At 45.4% G+C, this 25,790-nt stretch overlaps 1 protein-coding gene and 1 pseudogene across 2 annotated transcripts; both read right to left on the reverse strand.

Annotated features, from left to right (window-relative positions):
• Positions 1-9: 9 nt before the first annotated feature.
• Positions 10-16,362, reverse strand: LOC117693788 (uncharacterized; annotated as a pseudogene). Its single transcript, XR_013105742.1, has 6 exons — positions 16,165-16,362; positions 12,171-12,213; positions 9,030-9,126; positions 5,834-5,936; positions 3,564-3,724; positions 10-3,230 (listed from the first exon to the last, which is right to left on the reverse strand). The product of XR_013105742.1 is annotated as an uncharacterized LOC117693788 (transcript).
• LOC117693239 (crooked neck-like protein 1) lies at positions 16,161-23,601 on the reverse strand. The gene is made up of 4 exons (XM_076918104.1): positions 21,513-23,601; positions 17,705-17,784; positions 16,422-16,432; positions 16,161-16,199 (listed from the first exon to the last, which is right to left on the reverse strand). Exons 1-4 carry the CDS (start codon positions 23,597-23,599, stop codon positions 16,161-16,163), a joined length of 2,217 nt encoding a protein of 738 aa, XP_076774219.1. The 5' UTR covers positions 23,600-23,601.
• Positions 23,602-25,790: the final 2,189 nt, after the last annotated feature.

The raw sequence follows: 25,790 nt of genomic DNA on the forward strand, positions 1-25,790 counted from the left end.
GGCAAGAGGTCCACTTTCAAAAGGTTTATAGCCAGGCAGTGGAGTATTCATGTTTAATTCTAGCACTTGGAGGGGCGGGGCAAAGGCAGGTGGATCTCTGAGTTTGAGGCCAGCCTGGTCTACAGAGCAAGTTGCAAGATAGCCAAGGGCACACAGAAAAGCCCTGTCTTGAACCCTCCCCTCTCCCTCCAAAAAAAGATTTATTAGCTGGGTAGTGATGGTATATAGCACTTGCAAGTGAGAAGCAGTTGGATCTTTGGGTTCAAGGCCAGCTTGGTCTATAGAGTTAGCTCTAGAACAGCCAGAGCCAACCAGAGAAACTGTCTTTTTATTTATTTATTTATTATTTTGTTTATTTGTTTTTTTGTTTGTCGAGACAGGGTTTCTCTGTATAGCCCGGGCTGTCCTGGAACTCACTCTGTAGACCAGGCTGGCCTTGAACTCAGAAATCCACCTGCCTCTGCCTCCCAAGTGCTGGGATTAAAGTCGTGCACCACCACTGCCTAGAAGGCTAGAAGAGATGTCAGATCTCCTGGAACAAGAGTTACAGGTAGTTGTGAACTGCCAGATGTAGATGCTGGGAACTAAACCCAGGGTCTTCTGCAAGAATAATAAGTGCTCTTAACCACGGATCCGTCTCTCCAGCCCCTAAACATTCATTTATTGCTTACCTACATTTGACCTAATATATGACTGTCAGGTAAAATATTTTTAGGAATGGTGGTGGTGGTGCACATCTTTAGTCCCAGTACTGGAGAGGCAGAGGTAGGCAGATCTCTGAGTTCTTATGGTTTTCAAGTCCCCTTGGCCACTGTAAGACCTGAGTGGTCTCAGGGGTTTCTTTAGGTCTGTGGCTCTAATCACAGCCTCCACACTTCCCTGGGTCTGAAGCTTGGTATCCAGAAGGCTCATAGAACCCACAGGTGACCAACATTTTGACTCCATCTGGTCACCTTGGGGCAAGTGTCTAGCTCCACCTGTGGTCCTGTTGGCATTCAGCCAAGACTCTTCATATTGACTCTTCATAGTCAGTACCAGGAACCACCAGTTCCTAGAGCTGAACTTCATGCAGACATTCCTCTAGGAAGAGTCACAGAAAACAATGTCCTAGTGAGCTCAGAAAAAGAGGAAGTCAAGACAACCACACCCCAACAGAAAAACTCAACACAAAAGACACAACACAAACCATCACCAATGGCCTGGTACCAACCAAACCACTCCCTATAAGGGAGTTGGGACTTACACCTTGGTTCTTGACTAAGGGTCTTATCCTCAGAGTGTCTGTCAGAAGCTCTTTCATTGGACACAACTTTGAATCCAATAGTTTTGATGTGTTCCTTGTATCTGGCTGTGTCTATCTGGAACTGCATGTGCCTCCTTTGAGTTGGCCTGATTCCATTTGCATTCTAACCTGCTTTCTTCCTCTGTTTCAGTGTAAATTCATCATTTGAATTTGCTTCTAACTGGACAACCTGATGTGGTCTTATTTTTATGTTGTTTCATCTGGTGGTGGTGTTATTGTTATGCTCATATATTTATTCTGAGGAATATTTTTAAATTGCTTTTTTTAAATCTCAAGTTTTAAGTTACATGTATTTATTTACTTGGGGTTATGCATAACTAATTACGTCTGCAATGACTACTTCCAAATAGACTCACATTCTGAAATATTTGGAATTAGGAATTCAGCTTATAAGCTGGGGTAGGGAGTACAATTTAGGCGACAAGTGTTCTAAAGTTACATCTTTGGGATACTGACCTGTAACAGCATGTATCAACTAGGAATTTGGGCTTGCAACTGTACATGTGTGTTGAAATGGGATGGCCTAGAACAGTGGTTTGACGTTCTATCTAGATCTTAGCTTGAGCAGTGTGCTCAGATCTCATACCTGGGTGTACTGCTTGGTAGATACCTCTAGTTGTGGATGTGCACCTCAGATGTGGACCTCAGGCCTTAGAGCTGAATGTCACTGAGAGCCTCTATTCCGTGTGTTCAATACTAGCCAGTCCTCTCCCTTGGACACAGCCCTGTGCTGAGGAACATACAGAAACCCACTTATCTTTACCTTCTGAGTGCTGGCATTAAAGGCATGTGCCACCACATCCCAGAATCTTTATCCTCTAACTCAGGCATAAGCAAAAGCTTCCTGAACTGTAATATGGGCCAGCCCTCTGGGCACCTGAAACAAGTTGTGTTGAGCAGCTCAGGATGACCAACCATAATCAATTCACCTGATGAATATAGCTGTGCAAATGACCCTGGCTGAAAGTAACAGAAGCAGTCAGCTGACAGATAACCAGGGATGTTCTTTGGCATTTTAGACCGATGACGTTTGCTGTGATGTTGCAAAGAATTAACTGTTGTGTTGATATAGTGGAGGTATAACTGCCTTTAGTACCTCTGTGGAAATCAGAAATCCTGTCTTATTACCCAGCCTCATTAAAACACACCTTCACTGGGCAGAGGCACAGAGGCACCTTGGAGCAAAGAGGTGCTTCTGCCTAGGACACAGCCCTGTGCTGAGGTCCATAGCATGGTTTGAGTCCACACTGAACTTTCCTAGGACACAGCCCTGTGCTGAGGTCCACAGCATGATTTAAGTTCACACTGAACTTGGTGAGTGATTGTGTTTATGTGCTACATAACCAACTCACTGAGAGAGTCTTACAGGAGTCTCTCTTGAGCACAGATCAGAAACCTGGCTTCAGGGTAGATGCAAGGACTCCCATGAAGGACAGAGAGAAAGTCTGTACAGGAATACTGCCAGCCTGGAGCATTCGGTAGCAAAGAGTTTACTAAGGAAGCCAGGTCAGATGCTGGTTACACAGGCACTGCATTTTCCTGACTAGTCAACAGGCTGCTCTTTCTGGAGGACGGAGGACACTCCTTTGTAAAAAGAGAAGTCACCATCCTTCCTGAACACCCATGAATACTCCACAGAAGAAGTAGATAGAGGTGGACTGCAGCAGCTGAGCTGTGGGTGGCTAGACCTTCCAGCAGGAGGTGAGGTCCAACAGGGACAGTGCCTTCAGCCCACCTTCTCAGGGACTGATAGGACTTTACTAGGCTGGTTTGGGCCCTCCTGTTTCAGCTGCACAGTGGATGCCTTCCTCTGGACTGTAGTGCACAGGACCACAGCGTAGCTGGGGTTCTTCCTCCTCATACCAGCGCTGTTCACTGAAGTCAGGGAAGAAGGCTGCAATCTCTCTGCTGGCGGAAACCACAGAGTCTATGAGAAGAGGAGAGGCAGAGAAGAACTACTTAGGAGGTTGAGGCAGGAGGACTGCAAGATTGGGACCACGGCTCAGAGAATAAAATAAATAAGAGAAGGGGCCATCACAGGGAATGTAGGGTAAAGATAAGCAAGACTCAGTCACAGTCAGGCTCAGAAATATGAACCACTCAGTCCCGGGATATATAAAGAAAGCTCACAGGCCACATGGCTGACACAGCTACAAAGGGCCAGAAATATATGAGACACAGCTCACTGGAGAGAGCACGGACTGTCAGTCTCCCACGTGGCTTCCTCACCTGTGGCTGTGGATGAGAGGTTTAGACTCACCTGAGCCATGGGTGGTATTTCGGGTGTCAGTGAGGCCCAAACTCCCACCAATTGAATCTGGGGCTATATGGCGTGCTCAAAATACTCTGATGGGTCCCATCAGTGTCCTCCAAAGTTGGATGGCATCTTTGTGGGCAAGGATGTAGGCTCGGATTGGCCCACTGGGAATAAAAAAAGGGATATGATCACTTAGTCTAGAACATGTTTGTGAGCAGGGCAAGAATAAAAGTGAACAGTACATTCTGAGGGTTCCTTTCCCTTCTAGTGAGCACTGATGCTGGTGTAAGAAAGTGACGGGCAGAGGTGACTACTGATGTGCAAGAAGTGATCAACAGGACTGCTAGGCAGCAACAACAGTGCTCCACCCCAGTGCTCCACCCCGGCCACTGGTCCAGCAACTACAGAACAGGTGCCCACCGGGTTGGTGTAGCACAGCCATGTTTTTTTAGGCTTGACAGTGGTAAGTGAAATCGACAGTTCTATTCACAGGGAAGAGGAGGTATCTCACAGCACGTAAAGATAGCAGGACCAAAATTAGAAGTACCTTGTCATGAATTCCACCAACCGCTGATAGAAAAAAACGCGCTGCTAAGAGAGAGTACCTTCATGGAGACCGTGGTGCTCAAGAGAAGGTTCTCACTTCTCACTCCCTATAATGTCACACCGTTTAGTTTATAGAGAAATAACAAGAAGCTTGGAGTCTGACATTTCTGAGTGTGGAAGCAGACTGCCACTCACAATCTGTATGGTTTTGATCAATTCGTTACCTTCTGTAACTTGTCTTCCCACTTCTGTGCCCTGAGGATATAACATCAACTCCCTATGATTTGGGAAAATTTTTTACTTTTCTTTGTGTGTGTTTGTGATTTAGAGAGAGAAACAGAGAAAGAGAGAGTCAGAGGGAGAGTCTCTCTACATAATCCTAGCTGGCATGAAACTCAATATGTACCAAGTTGGCCTTCAACTCACAGAGATCCACCTGCCTCTGCCCCTTGAGTGCTGTACATTTTTTTCTGAAAACAAAAACAAAAACAAAAACAAAAACAAAACAAAAACAAAAAAAACCCAAAACCCCAAAAACAAAAAAACACCTCCCCCCTCCCAAAAAAAACAAAGCAAAACTCTTTTCCTGTGTTGTATGTACCTTTAAACTTTAACTTTGTCATTTAAGAGGCAGAGCTTCTGTGAGTTTAAAGGTAGCCTGTAGCCTGGTCTACAGAGTGAGTTCCAAGGCTACACAGTGAGATACTGCCTCAAAAAAAAAAAAAAAAAAAAAAAAAAGTTGGGCAATGATGGCACATGCCTTTAATCCCAACACTTGGCAGGCAGAGGCAGGCAGATTTCTGAGTTCGAGGCCAGCCTGGTCTACAGAGTGAGTTACAGGACAGCCAGGGCTTTACAGAGAAACCCTGTCTCGAAAAACCAAAAAAAAAAAAAAAAAAAAAAAACAACTGATGAAGGATAAGGTTTACTGAATACACCGCCTGCAAGGAGCAGGGGACAGTACCTAGAACACCACCTGCCTTTTCTAAGTCTGAGAAGTGAAATGCTAAGTGAAATGCTAAGCATAAGGGAAACACTTGACACAATAAATGTTCACTCAGTGTTAGATACTGATATTTTCAAGACATAATATTATGTTTCTGATTGGAACTCTACAGGAAATCTCTTCTAGGAATAGAAAATCCCAATTATAATGAGAAGTTTGTGCGAAACAAACAAGAAGAGTCAGGGAGATGGCTCAGCCAGGAAAAGGCCTGCATTAAAGGAATGAGGACCAGAGCTGGAGTCCCAGAACACATACACATGCCAGACATGAGGCACACATTGGCAAACAAGAGCTTGAGGCAGGTAGATACTTGGGGCTCAGGGACAAGCCAGCCTTATCTACATGTCAAGTTCTAGGCCAGAGATGGGACCCTGGTTGAGGGAAAAAAGTGGATGATGCCTGTGTCTGACATCTACAGCTGTCCTCTTGCCTGTACATGTGTACATGTGCACTTCATACACATATATGCACACGTGCACACACACACCACGAACATGCACATACATGTGCACACACACACCACAAACATACACACACATGTGCATACACACCACGAACATGAACACACACGTGCATACACACCACGAACATGCACACACACATATGCACACACCAGGAACATGCACACACACACGTGCACACACACCATGAACATACACACACACACACACACACACACACACACACACATCTACACCATAATATCGACTACTGGTCTTACCTTCATGCTCTCAGTAAAACTTCCTGCAGTCCTCAGGCTTCCACTGCAGTTCTCTCATTCGTACAATGAGGAACTTGTTGCTCAGAATCTGCTGATGAACAGCCTAGAGAACCAATCATCCCAGAGAGAAAATCAGTCAGGACTCAAGCTGTCCAGAAGGATTAATTAAGTGGCTATTCCACTGAAGAGTTATGTTGAGTACCCTGCCACCCACGCTCATGTATTAAGGTCAGCTGATGGCACTTTTGCAAGGCCCTGTTAAATCTGAGAAGGTGGCCTTCCTGAAGGTGACATCATCAGGAGAGTGCTCTTGAAGGGGACCCTGGGACCTGAGTCTGTACACACTTCATACCCCAGCCAATGCTGCGAGCACTTCTCAACAGTGTTTATCCTCAACACAGGCTCAGAGACACAGGGCCAAGCAGCTCTGGACTAAAACCCAGGAACCTTTAGGTAATGAATCTTCCCTTCGTTTATGTGTGGCCCAGTGGTAGAAAGCTGATTAACAAATAGAGTGGGTCAGAAGAAGAGGGGCAAAGGTCAAGGTCTGAGTTATATTGCTAGAGCATGAACGTAGGGTACTTGGAGACAGGAAGTAATGTTCCTAGGCCCCACCACCCAGAACAGCTTGCTATTCTTTTGAATGGCCCTTCCCCGTTTTCCTCATTCTTTCTACACCATCACATTTGATTAAAACCTCTGCAGCTTAGTCACATGCTCTGATCAGAAAGTTCTGGGTGGTTTCTACTATGGAACAAAGTATGTGTACCTCAGCCCAGCACTTACCTCTTCTCTCTGGTTCTGCCACCCTGGCCAGCCAGCCCTGCATCAATGTCTCCCTTCTTCTCTCCTGGCATTATCAGTTTGTTCATCCTTTGAGGCCTGAGTCCTACCATTCTGGAGTGATGTATACTGTATTTCCTGCTGTTTCCACACTACAGGGAGCCTGCTGAGTTCTTAACCTAAGGATAACTAACCGTCTAGTTCTCGGGAGAAACATTTCCTAATACTAGAATTCACTCATCTCTTGTCACTCTATCTCACGTTGTCTGGACTCTTTTTCTTGTCAATTCCATTCACTCTACCATTTCAGATGGTTGTAGTGCTTTCCATGTACTGACCATCAGCTCAGGTCTTCCACCCTTGTCCTCAGGTCTGAGAGTGTGACAATGTTTGTTATGTAAGGGGATTTTGAAGATACGATTTAGGTTACTAATAAGTCGATTCTGCTTTAGCTAAATCACCTGCTTGGATTAAATAGTCACATAAGGGCCAGCAAGATGGCTCAGTGGCTAAAGGTGCTTGCTGTCAACCCTGATAACCCAAGTTCAGTTCTCAAAATCCACATTGTGGAAGCCAAGAAACAATTTTCCTTAAGCTGTCCTCTGACCTGCACACATACATCATGACACACACACATGGCTGTCATTCTTTCTCTCATACACACATAAAACAAACAGATAAATAAATGTAATAAAAAAATCACACAGCCCTTTGAAAGCAGTTTTCTCTGGCCAGGGTTGAAAGTTAGAGAGGTCTAAAGAATGTGAAGGACTAGCTGCACCACTGCTGTGTCTGACATGTGTGAAGAATGTGGTTATCTCTGGAAGAGCTGGCCCTGCCTGACGGCTGGCAAGTGCAGAGCTTGTGTGAACCACACTCTGTCAGCAGCCCAGCAATCCTAGAGTTGGAAAACCCCTAGACATTTTTTTAATGTTTATATTTTCTGAGACATGGTTTCTCTGTGTAGCCCTGGCTGGCCTGGAACTCATTCTGTAGACCAGGCTGGCCTGGAACTCAGAGATCTGCCTGTCTCTGCCTCCTGAGTGCTGGGCCTAAGGAGTTCACCACCATCACCTAGGTAATCCCTATCTTGTCTTTGGGCTCAGGAGACCCTAAGCAGGAGATACCCCAGGAAAACCTACTGGACCTCTAAACTATGAAATTGTGAGATAATAAACATGTATGATTTTTAAAAATTATTTTTATTATCTTATGAAGTGTTTTGGCCTTAAGTAGTTCTGTGTAGCATGTATGTGCCTAGTGTCTGAGGAAGCCAGAGGAGGGCATTGGATTCCCTGGAATTGGAGGTACAGATAGTTCTGAGCCAACATATAGGTTCGGGGAATTAAACCCAGGTCCTCTGGAAGAATAGCCAGTGTTCTTAAGTGCTGAACTATCTCTCTAGCCTGAAATGAGTGTTGTTTTAAGCTGTCAAATCTGGAATATAGCAACTTGTAACTGATATGTATGTATAAACATATATACATATGTATTATATAAAACTAATTAGTTTAATACATATATATATATATATATATATATATATATATATATTAGTTAAACTAATATTAACACACACATATACAAAGAGAGACTGAGACTAGATTTTTTTTCTTTTAAATTGGGGCTGGGCATGATGGAATTCATCTTTAATCCTGGTACTCATGAGTTCTAGGTCAAACTGGTCTACACAGCAAGTTCCAGGCTGGCTGTAGCTACACAATAGCCTTGTTCCAAAACAAAGAAAAGAGAAAAATTGAGCCAAGAAGATGGTTCAGTGGATGAAGGCATTTGCTGTGCAGGCATGAGGACTTAGTGCTCATATAAAATAAATAAAAATAATGCAAAACCTTCTATTTCTTGTCTTTTAGATATGCTGTAACTCTCTAAAAGTACAGTCTTCTTAGGGTCAGACTCCACGGGCCTTGGCTTTTTTTTTTTCTTATCTTTTTCTGAGACGGGGTTTCTTTGTATAGCTCTGGATATCCTAGAACTTGCTCTGTGGACCAGGTCTGCCTCTGCCTCTTGGGTGCTGGGAAGACTAAAGGCATGCACCATTGCACTCAGTTTGCTTTTCTTCTTAACTGTTCTTGTGGTTGCTGCATCTGTGTGTGTGTGTGTGTGTGTGTGTGTGTGCGTGTGCGTGTGTGCACACACACACACACACACACACACACACACACACACACACACACACAGGCACAGGCAGGTCAGATGACAACTTACAAGAGTTGGTCCTCCCCTTTCACTATCTGGGATCCAGGGTCAGACTCGGCCTTTATATGCTGGGCAGACAAGCTGATCCCTCTAGGTTTTCAACCTCAGCATCTAACACATGACTCAAGTGTTTGTTGCCACAGGTGGTCCTGTGTCACCTGAAACAGTGCAATGGAGGCTTCAGGTCCATTCTTACCTCCAGGATCAGTGGGTGGGCAACTGCATCAGGCTTGATCAGGGCTAGTGTGAGTTGGAGAGCCTGAGGACTTCGCAAGATGGCGCTCATCTCAGCCCTGGCATCGGAGAGCTGGATTAAGGACCACACAGCATTGAGCTCTCAGTACCTTCTACCCTGGAACCATGTAGCCTTGCAAGCTCAGCAGGGCTTCCACCCGACACTCACAGAGCTACACTCTGTGTTATATTTTGGGGCTGTAGGACACTCATTCACTTGGCTATTTGTACTCATGAGATGGTAGAGGGGACACTCAGGTTACCCTGTGAGATATACATTCGGTTCACACAAGTATAAGGGCACCAGGGAGCTCTCCGTTGAAGAGAAATTAAGTTGAGACACTGCCACCTGACTTTGTCAATACTTTTCTATCTTCTACACTTTTTTTGTGTTTTAAATAATGTTTATGATGTCTACTCTTCAATAGCCTAGCCATAAGACTACAATGACTGTCTCCTGTTTTTTTTGAGACAAGGTTTTTCCCCTATATAACCCTAGCTGTCCTGGAACTCACTCTGTAGACCAGGCTGACCAGATCTGATGCCCTCTTCTGGTGTGTCTGAAGACAGCTACAGTGTACTCAAATACATCTTTAAAAACAAATCTTTGGAGCTAGAGAGGTGGCTTAGCAGTTATGAGCACCTCCTATTCTTACAAAGGTTTGATTCCTAGCATCCATATGGTGGCTCACACCATTCGTAACTCCACTCCTGAGAACTTGACACCTTCTGGCTTCTGCAGTATCACAAATGCTTATGGTACACAGATACATAGTACACAGTACCCTTTCTAGTGTAGTTGTTATGAGACATGCTGAGAGCTATACTGCTCACAGGACACATATCAAACTCAGTTATGACCAAAGCCCACAGCTTGTAGACATTGCTGCTACTGAGATATTTATTCCCACATTGTACATTTCATTGGATATTTGGTCACAATTTACGTGAAAATATAGAGGAATGAGAGCATTGAGTATCTGATATATTGAAAAGGTTCTTGCCAGGCGGTGGTGGTGCACACCTTTAATCCCAGCACTCAGGAGTCAGGGGCAGTTGGATTTCTCAGTTCAAGTCCAACCTGGTCTACACAGTGAGTTCTAGAATGGCCAGGGCCACACAGAAGCCCTGTCGCAAACAAACAAACAAACAAACAAACAAACCCTACCCACTCCCCCAAAAGGAAAAGGTTCTTATTAACTGAGAAAATGTTTACCAGCCAAGTTTATGCTGAGAATCATTTATTGAAGAAACGAATGAATGAATTTGATGCAAGTATCTTCTACTACCAAGTTGTTCTTCTCAAGGAGCTGCTCTCTTTCAACACTCCCTACAGCTTTGTACACAATAGTGTACCCTACCACTGAACTCCGGACCCTGGCTCCCAAATTGGGAATCTTTGAAGAGTCAGTCATACTCCACACGGCTCTCTGAGAACTCAGTAACTTTTATTAGTGTTCAAACTCATCTGAGGAGTGTTCCTGTAAGAGAAATGTTTGCTTAGAGGAACTGAAGTCAGATTAAGAGAAAAGCCAATGCATTGGTAACCACACATACCCACAATCCAGCAGGAGGGTGCTGAACACTGAACTGGGGCTGACTAGAGACATTCTGATCTCATTGCAGGATAAAAAGAAAGCAGAGTAGATATAGGCAGAGAGGAAAAGCAAAGGACGTGGCTGCCTATGTGATTCTGAGGACTCCACTCCAGCAGAACAGATGGGGAGTAGAAGCATTATATTAGAGGTGTGTGGTACCCTGGGATAGAACAGGGGCTGCATGAGGAACAGAATGGGAAACTGATGTCCATATTCAAAGTTTAGCCCTATTGATTTTCAGCTCAGCATATGAGGTAAGTAAGTCTTTCCAGACCTCTGCTTCTTTGAATATGAGATGTAGCTAACAGCTATGACTTTAAAGATTCTGTGAGGGATCTGGGAGAGGAGATAACAGTAAAGGGGGTGATAGTAGGCAGGAAACAGGGTTGGGGATAAGTGACAAGGACCAGCCCTCCTCCTGTTATATGATACAGATAGAGAACTTGTGCAAGGCTGTGGGGAGGAATGACAACCCATTTATTCAGTCTCTTGCTTCACACCATGAAACACTGCCATAGGCATGTATGTCACTTTGCAAAGCTGAGAACATTTCTTTGTACTTTTCAAGGTTTGGAAATACTGGTCCATAAGATACATATGTACTCAATTTGTTACACTGTCTAAAACCTGGTTGTTCTCCACAATGACTTTAAGTCCTCCCTGCTCCCAGCCATTGTGAGACTACTGCCCTCTTGTCTCCACCAGCACTGATAATGTCCCAGCCTTTCCCAGTAAAGCTGGTAAATTGGAATGCCATTATTGTTTCAGTTTGAATTTGTCCAGTTATTCAAGAGCATTTGACCAGGCTTTGCATGTTAATTAGCTCATGATCAAACCCAAGAGCACATCCTGTCCCTAATTTTTGTTTTAGAAACAAGGTTTTACAGTGGAGGCAAGGCTAGCCTCAAAATTACAATCCTTCTGCTGTAGCTCTCAGGTGCTAGCATGTCAGATGTGACTATTTCTTCTGTAAAACTAGTCTTTGCCTATTTTTCTGTGAGTTTTTCTGAATATTAAGGTACAAGTGCATGGCTTTAGTCCCAGCACTCTGGAGGCAGAGGTCGGTGGTTCTCTGTGAGTTCAAGGTCAACCTGGTCTACATAGAGAGTTCCAGGACAGCCAGGGCTACTTAATGAGACTATCTCAAAAAACAAACAAACAAACAAACAAACAAACACCCCAAGGGGCTGGGGGTGCTTAAAGGAAGAAAGAAGAGATACATATCCTTGTTTTCTGCCTGAGATTTGGGACGTTGGGGTGGGAACATTTCCTTCCAGGTTCTGCCAGCTGTCTACTAACTTACCCACGGTGTTCTTTATGTACCGGAGATCTGGCTGGAGTAATCATAGGAATATAATATTTTCTAATACAGTTTTAGAGAAAACTAACATAATCTTAATGTTTAACTCAAAATTTAGGAGAATGGATTGTTACCCTGTTGAGTTATAAATTTTTATTTCTTGCTTTACTCTTAAAAATGAAAAAGGAAAAGAGACTTTACTTACACATGGTCCATCATGCACTTTAATTACAGTTCTGTCTTCATATCTGGAAAAAATTATATTATGAAATTATTGTTTGTTTTTTATATGTATGTATGTATGTATGTATGTATGTATGTATGTATTTATCTATTTATTTATTGAGGCAATGTTACTGTGTATAACAGTCTGGCTGTCCTGAAAGTCAGTCTGTAGACCAGGCTGTCCTGGAACTCAGAGATAGCCTGCCTCTGCCTCCTGAGTGCTGGGACCAAAGGAATGCACTACTACTAGCTGGCTTGAAATGATTATTTTTGTTTTGTGGTATGCCATAAACCATGACACACCAGTTCTTTCTTGGTGGGACCAGGACAAACAAAGTTAAGAAAGAAATATTTTGTTAATAACTCTGAACACACACACACACACACACACACACACACACACACACACACACACATATCTGATGCATTTATTTTATGTGTATGTGTGGTTTGCCTGCATGTATGTCTGTGTACCCATGGAGGTTAGAAGAGGGTGAGTTTGGACAGCTTACAATAGCCTGTGATTCTAGCTCCAGGGGATCCAGTGACCTCTTCTGGCTTCCATAGGCTCCTGTATTTACTAATAATGCTATGCTATTTACAAGTGCTATGTGTCTACACATACACACACACATAAAAAATAAAACAGTTCTTTTTGCTGTTGTTTTTTTTTTTTTTTCAAGACAGGGTTTCTCTGTATAGCCCTGGCTGTCCTGCTCCTGCCTCCCAAGTGCTGGGATTAAAGGTATGTGCCACCACGGCATATATATGTTTAATGAGACCCTGTTTCAACTAAAAAGACAAACTGGAATCCATGTGAAGAAACAGCCAGTACTGGGCAGCTCTTATGAAGCTAGAAAACACAATGAAATATATATTGTATTTGTATATCTTTTTCTCCAGATTTAAAAGACAGTAATAATATTTATGCCTGTGTTAACTGGTATACAATGGATAAAGGCATAGATGGTATGGCAGTGACAGCTCAAAAAAAGGAGGGAATATCTAATAGTTTCATTTGTAATTGTTGTGAATCCAGATTAGATTGCTTTAATGTAGGGGTTGGTCTTGTGTGCTGTGTATTCAGATGCTGACTTCTGTACCCCAAGGTCAAGTTGCAGTCTGGACATGGGCATTTTATTGACCAGTGTGCTGTAAAGAATGTTCCCCAATAATCCCTGATTCAATAATAAAAAGCTAGAACCTGTGATTGGGCAGGGAAGAGAGGAAGGGGGAACTTCAGGTCAAGTGAGGGCATCTCAGACAGGGAGAAGGATAGACCATGAGGATGGACCATGAGCATATGACCAAAAGAAGTTTGCTCTGAGGACACACATGGAACAGAGCAAGACTCAGTTGGCAAGTGTGATGGTTTGTATGTGCTTGGCCCAGGAAGTGGCACTATTTGGATGTGTGACTTTGTTGGAGCAGGTGTGTCACTGTGGGCATGGGCTTTAATACCCTCAACCAAGCTGCCTGGAAGCCAGCCTTTAGATGAAGATGTAGAACTCTCAGCTCTCCCTGCACCATGTCTGCCTGGATGCTGCCATGTTCCTGACTTGATGATAATGGACTGAACCTCTGAACCTGTAAGCCAGCCCCAATTAAATGTTGTCCTCAGAAGAGTTGCCTTGCTCATGGTGTCTATTCACAGCAGGAAAACCCTAAGACAGCCAATAATGGTGCATTTATCTGGTTGTTAATAGTTGGGTTAGAATAGCTCAGAACCTGCCTGACATCGAGCCAGCAGCTTGTTAATAAATCATGTCTTTTACTTGGGAGCTAAAAGGGAATGACAAAGTTGGGCAGACTCCCCCCATCCCCAGTAAAATTACTGCTGCATTGTAAAGTTTGTTTGTGACCCAAGGGCAACTTCTAAGAGAATATTTAATTTCCTTAATTAATTTATTTTAATTTTTCTAGAAAGGGTAGTTTTTTTTTCTTTTTTCTTTTCTTTTTTTTTCTTTTCTTTTCTTTCTTTTTTTTTTTTTTTTTTTTTTTGTAGCCCCGGTTGTCCTAGAACTCAGTATGTAGACCAGGCTGGCCTGAAATTCAGAGCTCTGCCTACCTCTGCCTCCCAAATGTTGGGATTAAAAGTGTGCACCACCACCACCAGGTAAATATACTTTATTATAATTATTTTTGGTTTTGTTGGCTTGTTTTAGATGGATGTACTGTGCAGCTTTGGCAGGCCTAGACCTTGCTATGTATACCAGACTGGCCTCCAGCTCACAGCCATCTGCCTGTGTCTGTCTCCTGAGTGCCAGGACCACACATGTATACCATAATTATTTTTGAGTTGTTGGAGATATTGAACACAGGGCCTCACATATAACAAGAAAGAATTCTATCACTGAGCTATCTCTATAGCTCAAGAAAACAGCTTTATGTTTATATATGTATATGTATGTGTGTGTGTGTGTGTGTGTGTGTGTGTGTGTGTGTGTGATGTATGTGTGTGCTGTCTACTCATCTGTGTGTAGGTACCTGCTTCACTGTGTACGTGTGGACAACCTGCTCTATCTTCATTTACTTTATTTTCTTGAAATAGGGTCTTTCACTGATCCCAGAGCTAACCCTGACAAGCCACAGTGGTCCTCTTGCCTCTGCTCTTCAGAACTGGGGTTACACGCAAGCAGCCATGGCTGCCTTCCTCAGGTGGAATAGGGGATTTGAACTCTGTTCTTTATACTGCTGTCACAAACATGGTCCCCCTGAATCATTTCCCCAATCTCTAATTTTTTAAATATAGTAAAAGTGAGCTTGTATATAACAGTGCCTCTTTGTCTATTGTGCTATGGGTATTTGTTGCAGTTATCTATGCCAGTCAAGGAGGGAGGGATGTTTGACCTAGCCATGTGTGATGTGCAGACTTCTGTGCCTTGGATCAAAGACTTGGGCATTTTGTAGTTGTTTTCAAAAGCTAAATGTCACAGGCCCCAAACTAAACCACTGACAGGATGAACATTAAAAAAAAAAAAAAAAAAAAAAAAGGTAATCTATGTGGGGGAATAATCTGCATTTAAAGACCAATAAACCATTAGTTGGGCAAACTTATCACCCAGCTCACTTCTGCTCCCCATCCTCTCCTCCTCATCACACTTCTTTTTCTGCCCATCCCCCCTCCTCGTTAAGACATGTTTTAATTACATATTTTATGTGTGTGCATGAGCATGTGTTTGTGTACGTGTGTGGCATGGTGTATGTGTGGAGGTGAGGACAATTTCTAGAATTTAGGGTTGTCTTTCTACCATGTGAGTCCCTAGGATCAAACACCAAGTCATCAGGCTTGGTATCAAGTGCCTTTACCTGCCGAGCCATCTCACCAGCCCATCTCTGCTTCATTAGGCTGTTCTGTAGCCAGGCGAACCCACTGGGCTATGGTCACCTGACCTGAATCCTGTGCCCACTTGCTACTGAATTCCCTCCATTTGGTCATTGTCCATGCCAGGCACTGCACTCTGACCTCTGTGGCTTTCTGTTTCTGCATTATTGGACCAGGATCCCATTCAACTTTGGGGAGTAAGAGGAGAGAGGGAAGAAATGGAAAAGCAAGTAATGGAGGGGTGTGTGAAGGGAAGAATGTGAGTGGTTGAGGCCAGGGATAATAAAATGAAGACTCACAGAATTCTGGAGCGGAGATGGCACTCACCCTGGTAGGTTTCTTGGTGACTGCCACATATAGGCTCACTGACCTTGAAGTAGGGGAGTATGCAGCACATCTGTATATTCTTGATTCACAAGGCCTGAAGTGAGACACTTGGGCCCCTCTTCAGCACTTTACCCTCGCCCATGTCTCATGCCTTACTTACTTAGCCCTCATCCCTGACTCTCTTGGGCAGAGCTATGCCTGCAGTGCTTGTCCCTATTCCCTATCTGTCCCTTGGCTGTCCTCCCAGCCGAGGCCTCTGACATGCACCAAACACCATCACCTCCCCAAAGGGCTTGTGCCAGCCTTCATGGACAACACTCACCAGTCAGGTTTCCGAGGTGCCAGGTTGGCCAGGTCCTAGGGAGAGAGGAGACAATGCATCAGGGGCAAGGCCCAGCCTGAGAGGGAGTGCAGAGACTGGGCATAGAGGCAGAAAAATGCAGGCAGGCAAGGAAGTTAGTAGGGTGGGAACAGAGACAGCTAGAGAAGGAAGCAGCACAAGCAGGGAGGGGCCTCCCAGGTACTCACCACTTCCTCAATGACAGGCTCTGGCTTGGCAGCCTCCAGCTGCTCCTTCACCTTCTCCTCCACTAGAGGGGGAAAGAACAACACAGGCCTGGTGGGTGGGAGCTGTTCCTCCAGACTTAACAGCCAAAAGGGCCCCAGGGAAGAGGAGGGACACCACTCAGCAGCAACCCTGGAAGACATCTGGTCTCCTAGGTTGAAGGCAGACCCCAGGGCCCAGAAAGGGACAGAGCAGGCTATAGCTGGAGTGGACAAGGCCCAGGCCTCAGGCTTCCAGATACAAAATGGGAGGAGCCTGTGTCCATGGGAGCTATGGCACTAAAAGGGAAGGTCCTAGGGATGGCCTCTAGGTCTGGCATGGCTGGAGTCTGGGTGCCTTATCTTCCCTTTCATCTTTTATCTTCCCACCTCAAACTCATAACAGGCACCTCCTGCCTCCAGTAAGTCCCTAGGTCTCTCTCTGAGTGTCCCCTTCTGGGGACAGATGCATGAAATGGAACAACGTGGACAGCCTTCAGACCTGTCACCAGGGATGTGTTTCTCTGACATTCCTTTCTTCTGCCAAACTTAAGTTCTGGTAGCCTCCTGATAGAGGCCTAGGGCCAGTTTCTCATCACCCTCCCACCCTGTGGGGTGCCCGTGCCACCCTCCACTACTCCATGGGGCAGGGAGAGGAGTAGCAATGAACAATAGGGCAACTTCTGAATTTTTGATGAGGTATTTACTCATTCATTACTTGCACAATGGAAAGTTGGTATCAAGAATTAAAAACTAAGATTCTTGGATAAGCATGGTGGCACTTGGGAGGCAGAGGCAGGTAGATGTCTGTGAGCTTAAGGCCAGCCTGGTCTAGAAAGTAAGCTCCACAGTGAGACCCTGTTTCAAAACCAAACGAAGCCAGATCCTTCAGGACAAAGGATAAATCTGCTCCTGTGACTAGGAGGTTCCCTCTTCACCCTACATCTGTCACCCTCAGTCAAAGGAGTGGGGAATCTAGACAAGGCTCTCTCTGGCCTTTGTGTTGCTGCTGGTTGTCCCCTGAGGCTCTATGGTTAGCTTCTCTCTGGGGTCTTTCATTCTGCCCCTCTCCTCAGCAATATAGGACTCACCATCTTGCCTTGCTGTCCAAGGATCTCAGGTCACTTCTACTCCTCATGCCCTGAGGACCTGTGGCCCACTCCAGGTTGGAGGTACAAGGGGCCTCCTCCCGGCCCTCCTGACCCTTTTATGTATGTTCCCTGAGAAGGTGTGTGAATGCCCCAGACCCCTCGCTCTGACTTGGTACCTCTTCTCTGAGGGTGACTGGAAGGAGCATGGGGGAAAAGGGGTCCATGTACCTGCAACTGGTTTGGCCTGGGGGACCCGACACCTCTTCAGGTCTTCACCCTCTGGGACATAGTTCTGAAGCCTGAGTTCCCTGTGAGGGCAGAGCACAAGCACACCTCAGTGCAGGAGTGGGATGGGATGCCTGCTTCCCATGTGCAAGTTCCACGTTTCCTCCTCCTGTCTGGAGGTGGCCAAGTAAAGGGAAGCACAGAACTTAACCATCCCCCCATATCTCTCTCTCTCTCTCTCTCTCTCTCTCTCTCTCTCTCTCTCTCTCACACACACACACACACACACACACACACACACACACACGTTCCCCAGAAACTGGGCCATTGTTACTGAGGACACTAGCATCTACTGGGTTGTCTCCATTTGACAGTAATGGGAACTGAGGGTATGCCATTTTCATGAGGTCACACAGCAGAGATTGTACATCTGAGAACAAGGCTAAGCCAGAGCTCCTGGGTTGCATAATGCCTCAATGACAAAGCCCTCCATACCAGCTCTCCTAACCCAGCCAAACCTCCTCAGAACCTTTAAGTCTTACAGCCAGTGTATGTCACACAGTCCATCACTTTCAGTGGAAAGGGTCTGTGTATACTGGGCCAAGTGATATGAAGATGAGAGAGAGAGAGAGAGAGAGAGAGAGAGAGAGAGAGAGAGAGAGAGAGATTGAGATACAGAGAGACAGAGAAGAGTGACAGAGAGAGACACTCTCTGTGTTCAAAAGTGCAGGTGGGGGGCTTTATATTACATACAAAGGTTCCAGAAGGTGGCTTCTGGGCCTGAGGCTATAGTTGATTTGACCAACACAAAGGAGACACAAGAGGCTGATCTGTTTGACACCTGATGGGTGTGGCCCACAAAGGCCATGGGGACAAGGCTTAACCATATGTCATGATCTGCTCACATGCTGGTGAGACTTACAAAGCTCAAACCCTGCCAGCTCTTTTGAATGCAACTAGAAAATCCTCAAACCTAGGGGTGTGGAATCCCAGAAACCAGAATTCCCCAGCAGGAGCCCAGGTTTTTATCCACTACCTGCAGGCAGTCTCCCAGCTCAGCAGCTCATCAAATCCAAATCAAATAGAGAGAGGACTGTCCCTGGGAAGAGGGGACCTGGCTACCCCACAGGGCAACAAGTTGACAGTTCCTGATGGGTCCCTGGGCTTAATTAAGGTAGGTGTGGACAGTGGACAGACCCTAGGCCAGAGGCACAGAAGAAAGAGCTATTTCCCCACTCTGTCTTGAACTGTGGTCCCTCAGAAAGTCCTAGGTTTTCAGGACAGCCTTCCAACCATGAGAGCTCTGCCTAGGCTAGGCTAAGAGTGCTGCTGGCTTCCCCAGTCCATGAGAGGGTTAAGTCATTCCACAGGTGAGGTGCACGATGCCTGTGGCCACATAACTAACTAGTGGCCATGTCCCCAGCTAACATACCAACATACCACCTCTTCCCTCCTGCCAAGGTCCCTGGGGCTAGGCTAAACCCGGGGAGTGCCGGCACCCAAGCGCCCATCCCACACATCTAGGGGTACCCTACAGGCCCTGTTTCCTATGCCTGCTCAGGTCTGGAGTGAGCAACAGGTCACTGGGGTGCACAGTGAGAAGTGGAGCCTATCTGCTGCCATGGCTTTGTTCCCCACAGGGTGGAAAGAAAAGAGGAACAGAAACTGGATGTGGAAAGAAAACAGCAGGGATTAGTGAGGAGAGTAAAAAAAATAATTCCAACCCCACAACCAGATCCAGGGTCCATGAGTAATAAGAGAGTACTGTGTAGCTTCACCTGCCACCCCGTGTTCTCAGATGGCCACCAGCATGAAGGGGGCCCAAAGCCTGAATCCCTGTGTCCCTGGCCCACTGACAAAGGGCAGGAGTCTCAGGAAAAGGGGCACTGGGTTGTGCTTTGGGCTTTTCTAAGCAAGTCCAAGATTTAACTCTCTTTCCACAAACAACAAACTGGGGCACAGAGACAGTTTAAACATCCACTGGTCGGCCTTGGAGAACCAAGCCAAGAAGGATTGCAGGGGAGCACGTGGAGCTAAGAAATAACAAGGGCCTCTTTTGAACCCCTGACTCTTGCTAATGGTGTCTGAAAAGCAGGGCTCCCTGCAACCTCACAGGCTGGAGAGAGAAGAAGAATGTAGCAGAGCCCAGGAGGAGAGGGCCCTGGCAAAGCTCTGGGCTACCCACTGTGACCCCATCTTAAGAACGGGGTGAGCCTGCAGCATACCACTTTGCCAGAGATAGAAATAGTCTCTACAATCCCAGGGCAGGTAGATCACCCCTCAGCAGGGAGTGCGATATAACTGGGCACCCCATCAGTCCCACAAGGGAGGATCAGGGAACCCCTAGGCGAGGTGTTGTTGGGAGGGGCAAGAAGCTCTCTATGGAGAAAAAAAAAAAAACAAACCAGAATTTCAGATGGGCTCCAACATAAATAACATCCATGGGTCACTGAAATCCAAGGATGTACTGGAACGATCAGAAATGGACTTGAGACAGGAGAATTGCAAATTTGAGGGTAGCCTGAACCTCACAGTAAGACTGTCTCCCCAATACATAAAAGAATTAATTTTTCACTCTGTTTTCTATTTCTGCAGGGTTTGGTTGTTGTTGTCTGTCTGTCTCTGTCTCTGTCTTTGTCTCTGTCTGTCTGTCTGTATGTATATATGTATGTATGTATGTATGTCTACAGTGTGTGTGGGTGTGTGCACATGCACCACAGAGGTCAGAGGACAACTTGTAGGAGTGAGTCCTCTCCAACATGGGTACCAGGACTGAACTCAGGTTTGTCTGTGGGGAACAGGATGAGACTTATACTAGAAGAAAAATAAATAGTATTTATTATCCACAGACTCAATGAAATTGTAATCAAAATGCCAGCTTGTTTCCCTGTCTTTAGTTGACATCAGCAAGCTGGTTGTTAGAGGGAGTGAGAGCAGAGGAGAGTCTGGAGACAGTCTCAAACTGTAGCTCAGGGGAGTCTCAAACTTGTAACAATCGTCCTGCCTCAGCCTTACTAGTGCTGGGATGCCGGGTGAGCCACTACATCCAGCATGACTGTAAAGTTTATAAGCAAAGAAAGGATTAGAACAGCAGAAGTGATTCTGGAAAACCTCTTATGGACGATGGGATGGCCACCCTGGCCAGGCCATGAGACCAACTTGGCTGGGGAAGCAGGGGCAGGACCCTAGGGTGCTGGTCCCATGGCTCCTCAGCTGCATACCCTGGCCTTGCAATGTTTCTGGTTAGACAGCTCAATCTGTGAAATGTGGCCACTCAGCTTCCTCCCAGCACTATCTACTCTGTCAAGTGAACATGGCTCTGTCTGTGCTGTCTCCTGCTCCTCCCCCTCGTGGTCACATGTGCTCACCTCTATGCCATGCACCCACCTTGCTGTTTTCCCAGCTATTGTCCTAGCTGTAAAGTTAGCACAGTGTGTTCTCTAAGAACTAGTTAGGTAGGTTCAAGCTCTGCCTGTCTGTAACCATCTCAGGAGGGACCATTGTAGCCGCCCTCGGCCACAAGTCAACTGGGTTCACCTGAAAGGGGGGCTGGGAATGAAAGGGGCTGGAGGGCAAGAAGAGATGAGGCCAAGACAAAGTTCTCTGATCAAGGCCCAAAGCTTTAATGTGCGGCTCTCAATTTAAAGGGGAATACCCAACCCACAACCCCTCCTGGTTCCAGATGGGTGGGATAATCCATAGTCGTTCCAGGTCACAGTCAGAGATGTCTCAAGGCAAGCCCAGGGGCAGTTCTGCTTCTGTGTTCCAGGCAGCCAAGGTGGGTAACTCCACCTAGATCCCGTCACTTGACCTTGTTGTGGTAACCAAGGTCTCTTCAGGCTTGCTCATGGTGGGGGGGAAGGTACACTGTTCTGCAGCTTCTCTTTCCTGTTGCTGTTTCTTCCAAAGCTTGGCCATCGCCAGAAGCTTGAGGTTAGGCTGGTTGGCAGCATCCTCTGGAAAGATGTAGTCATAGACTTCTACCCATCCGGCATCAGACCCATCGTCGGCCTGGACCTTTCTTCTCTTCTTGACCTTTTCTGGCATGAGTTTGTCTACTCTCTCCTTGTCTGATGCTGTTCCAAATTCATCTTCAAACTTTCGCCAGGATTCTAGCAACATAAGCCTCTCTTCTTTTTCCTCACAGTTTCTCATGGTCTTGTTAGCTTCTTCATAAATCTGTCTGCATTTAGCCACACTTCCTTCTTCTTTCCCAGAAGATAACTCAAACTGAGCAAAACTAATCCATACCTTGACGTGCTGTGTTCGCTGAAGCAACTGTCGGTAAAGGTTTCTTGTTCTCTCCGTTTCTTCCTGCTCAATCTCAAAATCAATATATGATTTCCAAAGTACCTCTGGCATATCCAAGCGTGGCTGGCTGATGGCTAATTCATATATTGCCCGAGCTCTCTCAATATCACCAAGGATTGTCTCTAATTCTGCAAACTTAATCCATGACGTACAATTTTCAGGTCCAAATTCCAAAAACTTTTCATAAAGCTTTCTGCATCTGTCAAATTCTCGAAGCTGTAGTTCCAGTTCTATGTAACCTTTGAATAACTTGTTCTTTGGACATTTGCCTATGGAAGTTCCCAGAGCTCTTCTGGCAAATGGCAGATTTTTCTGTCTTATTTCAAACTGTGCGTAATATAACCACATTTTGGCAAACGTGAACTTTTTGTGAGGAATGAGTTCCAAAGACGCTTGATATACCTGTCTTGTCCTCTCAGGATCCTTGGCCTCCAGCTCTTCATAGAGTGCATAATTAATCCAGAGGTAGATGTAGCGCTTCCAGTGCCTCTTCTCCTGGATGGGTGGCACATTGGCAATGGCTCTCTCATAGACTTCCCGCACAGTGTCAGCTTCTGCATCACTTTCCACCAAGCGTAAATAATCAAACCATGCATCATAATTGTGTGGATCAGCCTTCACTTCTTCTTCATACTGGAATCTCCGCTTGCTCAGGAGGATATCTTCTATACCCCTCCGGTCACCAAACTTCTTCTCAAAGAGGGTATAGTTTTTAAAGAGTTCTTGGGCTTTTTGTTTTGGAATCCTATCCAGGGCATATCTGTAGATAACTCGTACCCTTTCAAATTCTTTCTGGTTTTCCTCAAATTTAGCAAAGGCCACATACAGGTGTTCGTCCATATGCTCATCCCCAAAAAACTCAACCGCTCTCTCGTAGACTCTCCGAGCTTGAGCAAAATAAGCATGCTTCTCTTCAAACCGAGCATACTTGATCCAGTTCTTCACAGCAGGGTGCACGAGCACAAAGCGTTCATAAATGGTGCGGGCCTTCTCCACCTCTTTGTATCTCAGCTCGAAGTTGATATAGGAGTGCCAGGCCTGCTCCTCAGGCTGCCATTCCATCCAGCGTTCAAACACCTGCCGAGCACCAGGAGGATTGTTCAACATCTCCTCCATGTGTGTGTACTTGTACCAGAACTGGTCGACTCGTGGCAGAGTTGTTACGGCACGGTCCCAGATATTTCGGGCATGGTTGACCTGGCGGTTCTTCATTTCCATTTCTGCATATTTCAGCCAGAGTGGAATAGTCCGGTTGTTGACACCTAAAGCACGCTCGTATATGGATCGAGCACTTTGAATCTCCTTTAGACTTTCCTCCCATTGTGCATATTTTATCCAGTTGCTAATCACAGTTCTATTTTTTCTTATGTTATCTTCAAAAGTCTCCCTTTTCCGTAGTTTGTAATCCTCTAATTCTTCTTCGTCTGTGATCTTCTGCTGAGGTGGAGGCGGGAGGAGCTCGAGTTCTCTTTCTTTAGCTTCTCTTAGAAGCTGCTCAGCAGTTATCTGTACCTCTGCAGGCGCTTTGTTTTTCACCTTGGCCACTTTAGGAATCCGCTGTTTCCCGGCTGCTGTGGAGGCCGCCATGATTGCAGAGGTGGAAAACGAGCGACCCTGGCCCACACCTGGACTTCAGAAACCGACTTCAAGAAACAGCCTGCACCGCAGAGCCAGCCCACAACAAACTAGATTCCGGAACCTGTTGGGGACCGCACTAGCCCCACGTTGGGTCGGCCAAAATAATGTTGCAGCCCAGGCAAAATGTTGAGGCCCGGGCCGACCCACGTTTGGGCGGCCACTGTATCCCGGCCCAAGCTGCTGCTCCGGTCTGTGGGTCAAGGTTCCAGCAAGAGCGAGGGTGACAGCAGATTCTACCTAATGTCAGAGATTCGTCTCTGATGATCCCTCTATATTCTCTGATCTCTGGTTCTGTCTTCTATAGTCTCCCTAATGTCTTCTATCGTCTCAATTCTGATCTGTTCTGTCTCTGCCTTTTATATGTCTCACTTCTAAGCCACGCCTCTAAGTTACACCTTTAATCATGCCCTTAGGGCTTGTCTCTAACTCTGATTTCTATAATCTCACACACCTTTAATCTCAAGGTATCTAAACCAAGATTATCAGAGTGTTCTCAGCTGTTGTAGGCGATTGTAATTCAAATCTCATGTCAGGGTATATGGCTCAAGATGGCTGCAAAGCTGATAGCCGCTTTCTGCTAAAAGTCGGCACCCAATAGGTCCCCCTTTTTAAATGTTTTATTAAAAGGGAAGGCTGGGAAAACTTACGGAAACCGTGCCTGTCCTAGGTTGGAGCAAAGGACCCCAGCCTCCCTTTCCCGTCCTTGGATACTCAACAGCCATTGGTTGAGCTCCTGTCTTAGGATGGTGAGGCCTCCCTTCTTTTAGGGGCAAGGGTCTCGGTATGCTCTCTTACCCGTCACTGACTATCCGGTTTAGTGCGTAAGTTAGGGGATATACCTCATTAGTCTTGATGACAGAGGTTTTACAATCCCTTGCTTCCAGCCTGTAATAATGGACCTGTGTGGGTTTCATTTGAATAGCATCTCATACAAAAGCCATCAGTTTGTTGAACCGCGTGGACCCAAAAGACAAGAGACTTAACAACGCCTGAATAGTTAGTATGACAGCAACACTCTTTTTAAAGGGCAACATATAACTCCCTCTATCAGAGGAGTAAAAAGTGTAAGCCTCTTCTATTCTGTTTATAAATGTCTTATATCAGAATCTAAACCTATATAAATACAAAACTAATCATAGCTTTGATCTAAAGAAAACTAAGGAAATCCCTGTTCCTGCTCTAGTCAATCTCAAACCCAAAAAACAACTATAGTAACTGTGGTAGTGTGTTTTCTCCTGGGTCTAAACAATCTAAATTCCCACTAAATCTAAAACAATCTAGTTCCCCACTAAATCATAAGTCAGGGAATCAAGAGTCCAATAGAGCTACCCTGGAGATATGGGTGGTGATGTCTTCTTCAGCACTGATAACTTCCCAAGTCAGGTTTACTCGTTGATCTGTTCCAGTTTGAAGGCAATTGTGAAGCATCTTCATGTTTCCTGTGAAGAAAAAATACGCTTCTCAGGGGGTTTCTCCTCCCTGGATTTGTTATTGTTGTCTATTTGTTTAATCAGTCTCTCTGGCAGCCAACGTGCAGCATCTGCAGTTTGGGAATATATGCAAACAGAACCTCTTCCCCAGATAAGCACTGGGTCTGGCCCATTCCAGGTTCCAGTTAATGGGTCTTTCCAGAGGACTGTTGCAAAATTCTTTTTGGTATCAGGATGCCAGAATCTATCTGCAGCAGATTTTCCTTCAGAATCCAAATTTTAAAAATTTAAAATGAAGAGTGCATGATGAAGGATACTTCTGGGGGATCCCTTGGTAGGGTACCATTCCCCCTTTTTAATTTTTTCAAATTGACATTTAATGGTTTGATGTGCCTTTTCTACCATACCTTGGCCCTGTGGATTATATGGAATACCCGTTTTATGTAGTATTCCCAATCTTTCACAAAATTGGTGGAAACTGGAGCTTGTATAACCTGGGCCATTGTCAGTTTTTATCTGTTTAGGCACACCCATTACAGTGATTGTAGCAAGCATATGAGCAATCACATGCTTGCTTGCTTCTCCAGTTTCTAATGTTGCATAGATGAAACCACTGTATGTGTCTACACGTACATGTATATATTTTTGCTTGCCAAATTCATTATAATGAGTAACATCCATTTGCCAGATACTGTTTGGTATCAGTCCCT

The sequence above is a fragment of the Arvicanthis niloticus genome, chromosome 21 (genome assembly GCF_011762505.2).
Source record: "Arvicanthis niloticus isolate mArvNil1 chromosome 21, mArvNil1.pat.X, whole genome shotgun sequence".
In the NCBI taxonomy this organism is placed as follows: domain Eukaryota; kingdom Metazoa; phylum Chordata; class Mammalia; order Rodentia; family Muridae; genus Arvicanthis; species Arvicanthis niloticus.

Excerpts from the sequence above, each read along its gene's own strand:
- LOC117693239 (XM_076918104.1), bottom strand. The coding sequence starts at position 23,599 with ATGGCGGCCTCCACAGCAGCCGGGAAACAGCGGATTCCTAAAGTGGCC. Across the intron at positions 17,785-21,512 it reads ACCTTGGTTACCACAACAAG|GGAACTCAGGCTTCAGAACT; the intron begins GTCAAGTGACGG and ends CTGCCCTCACAG.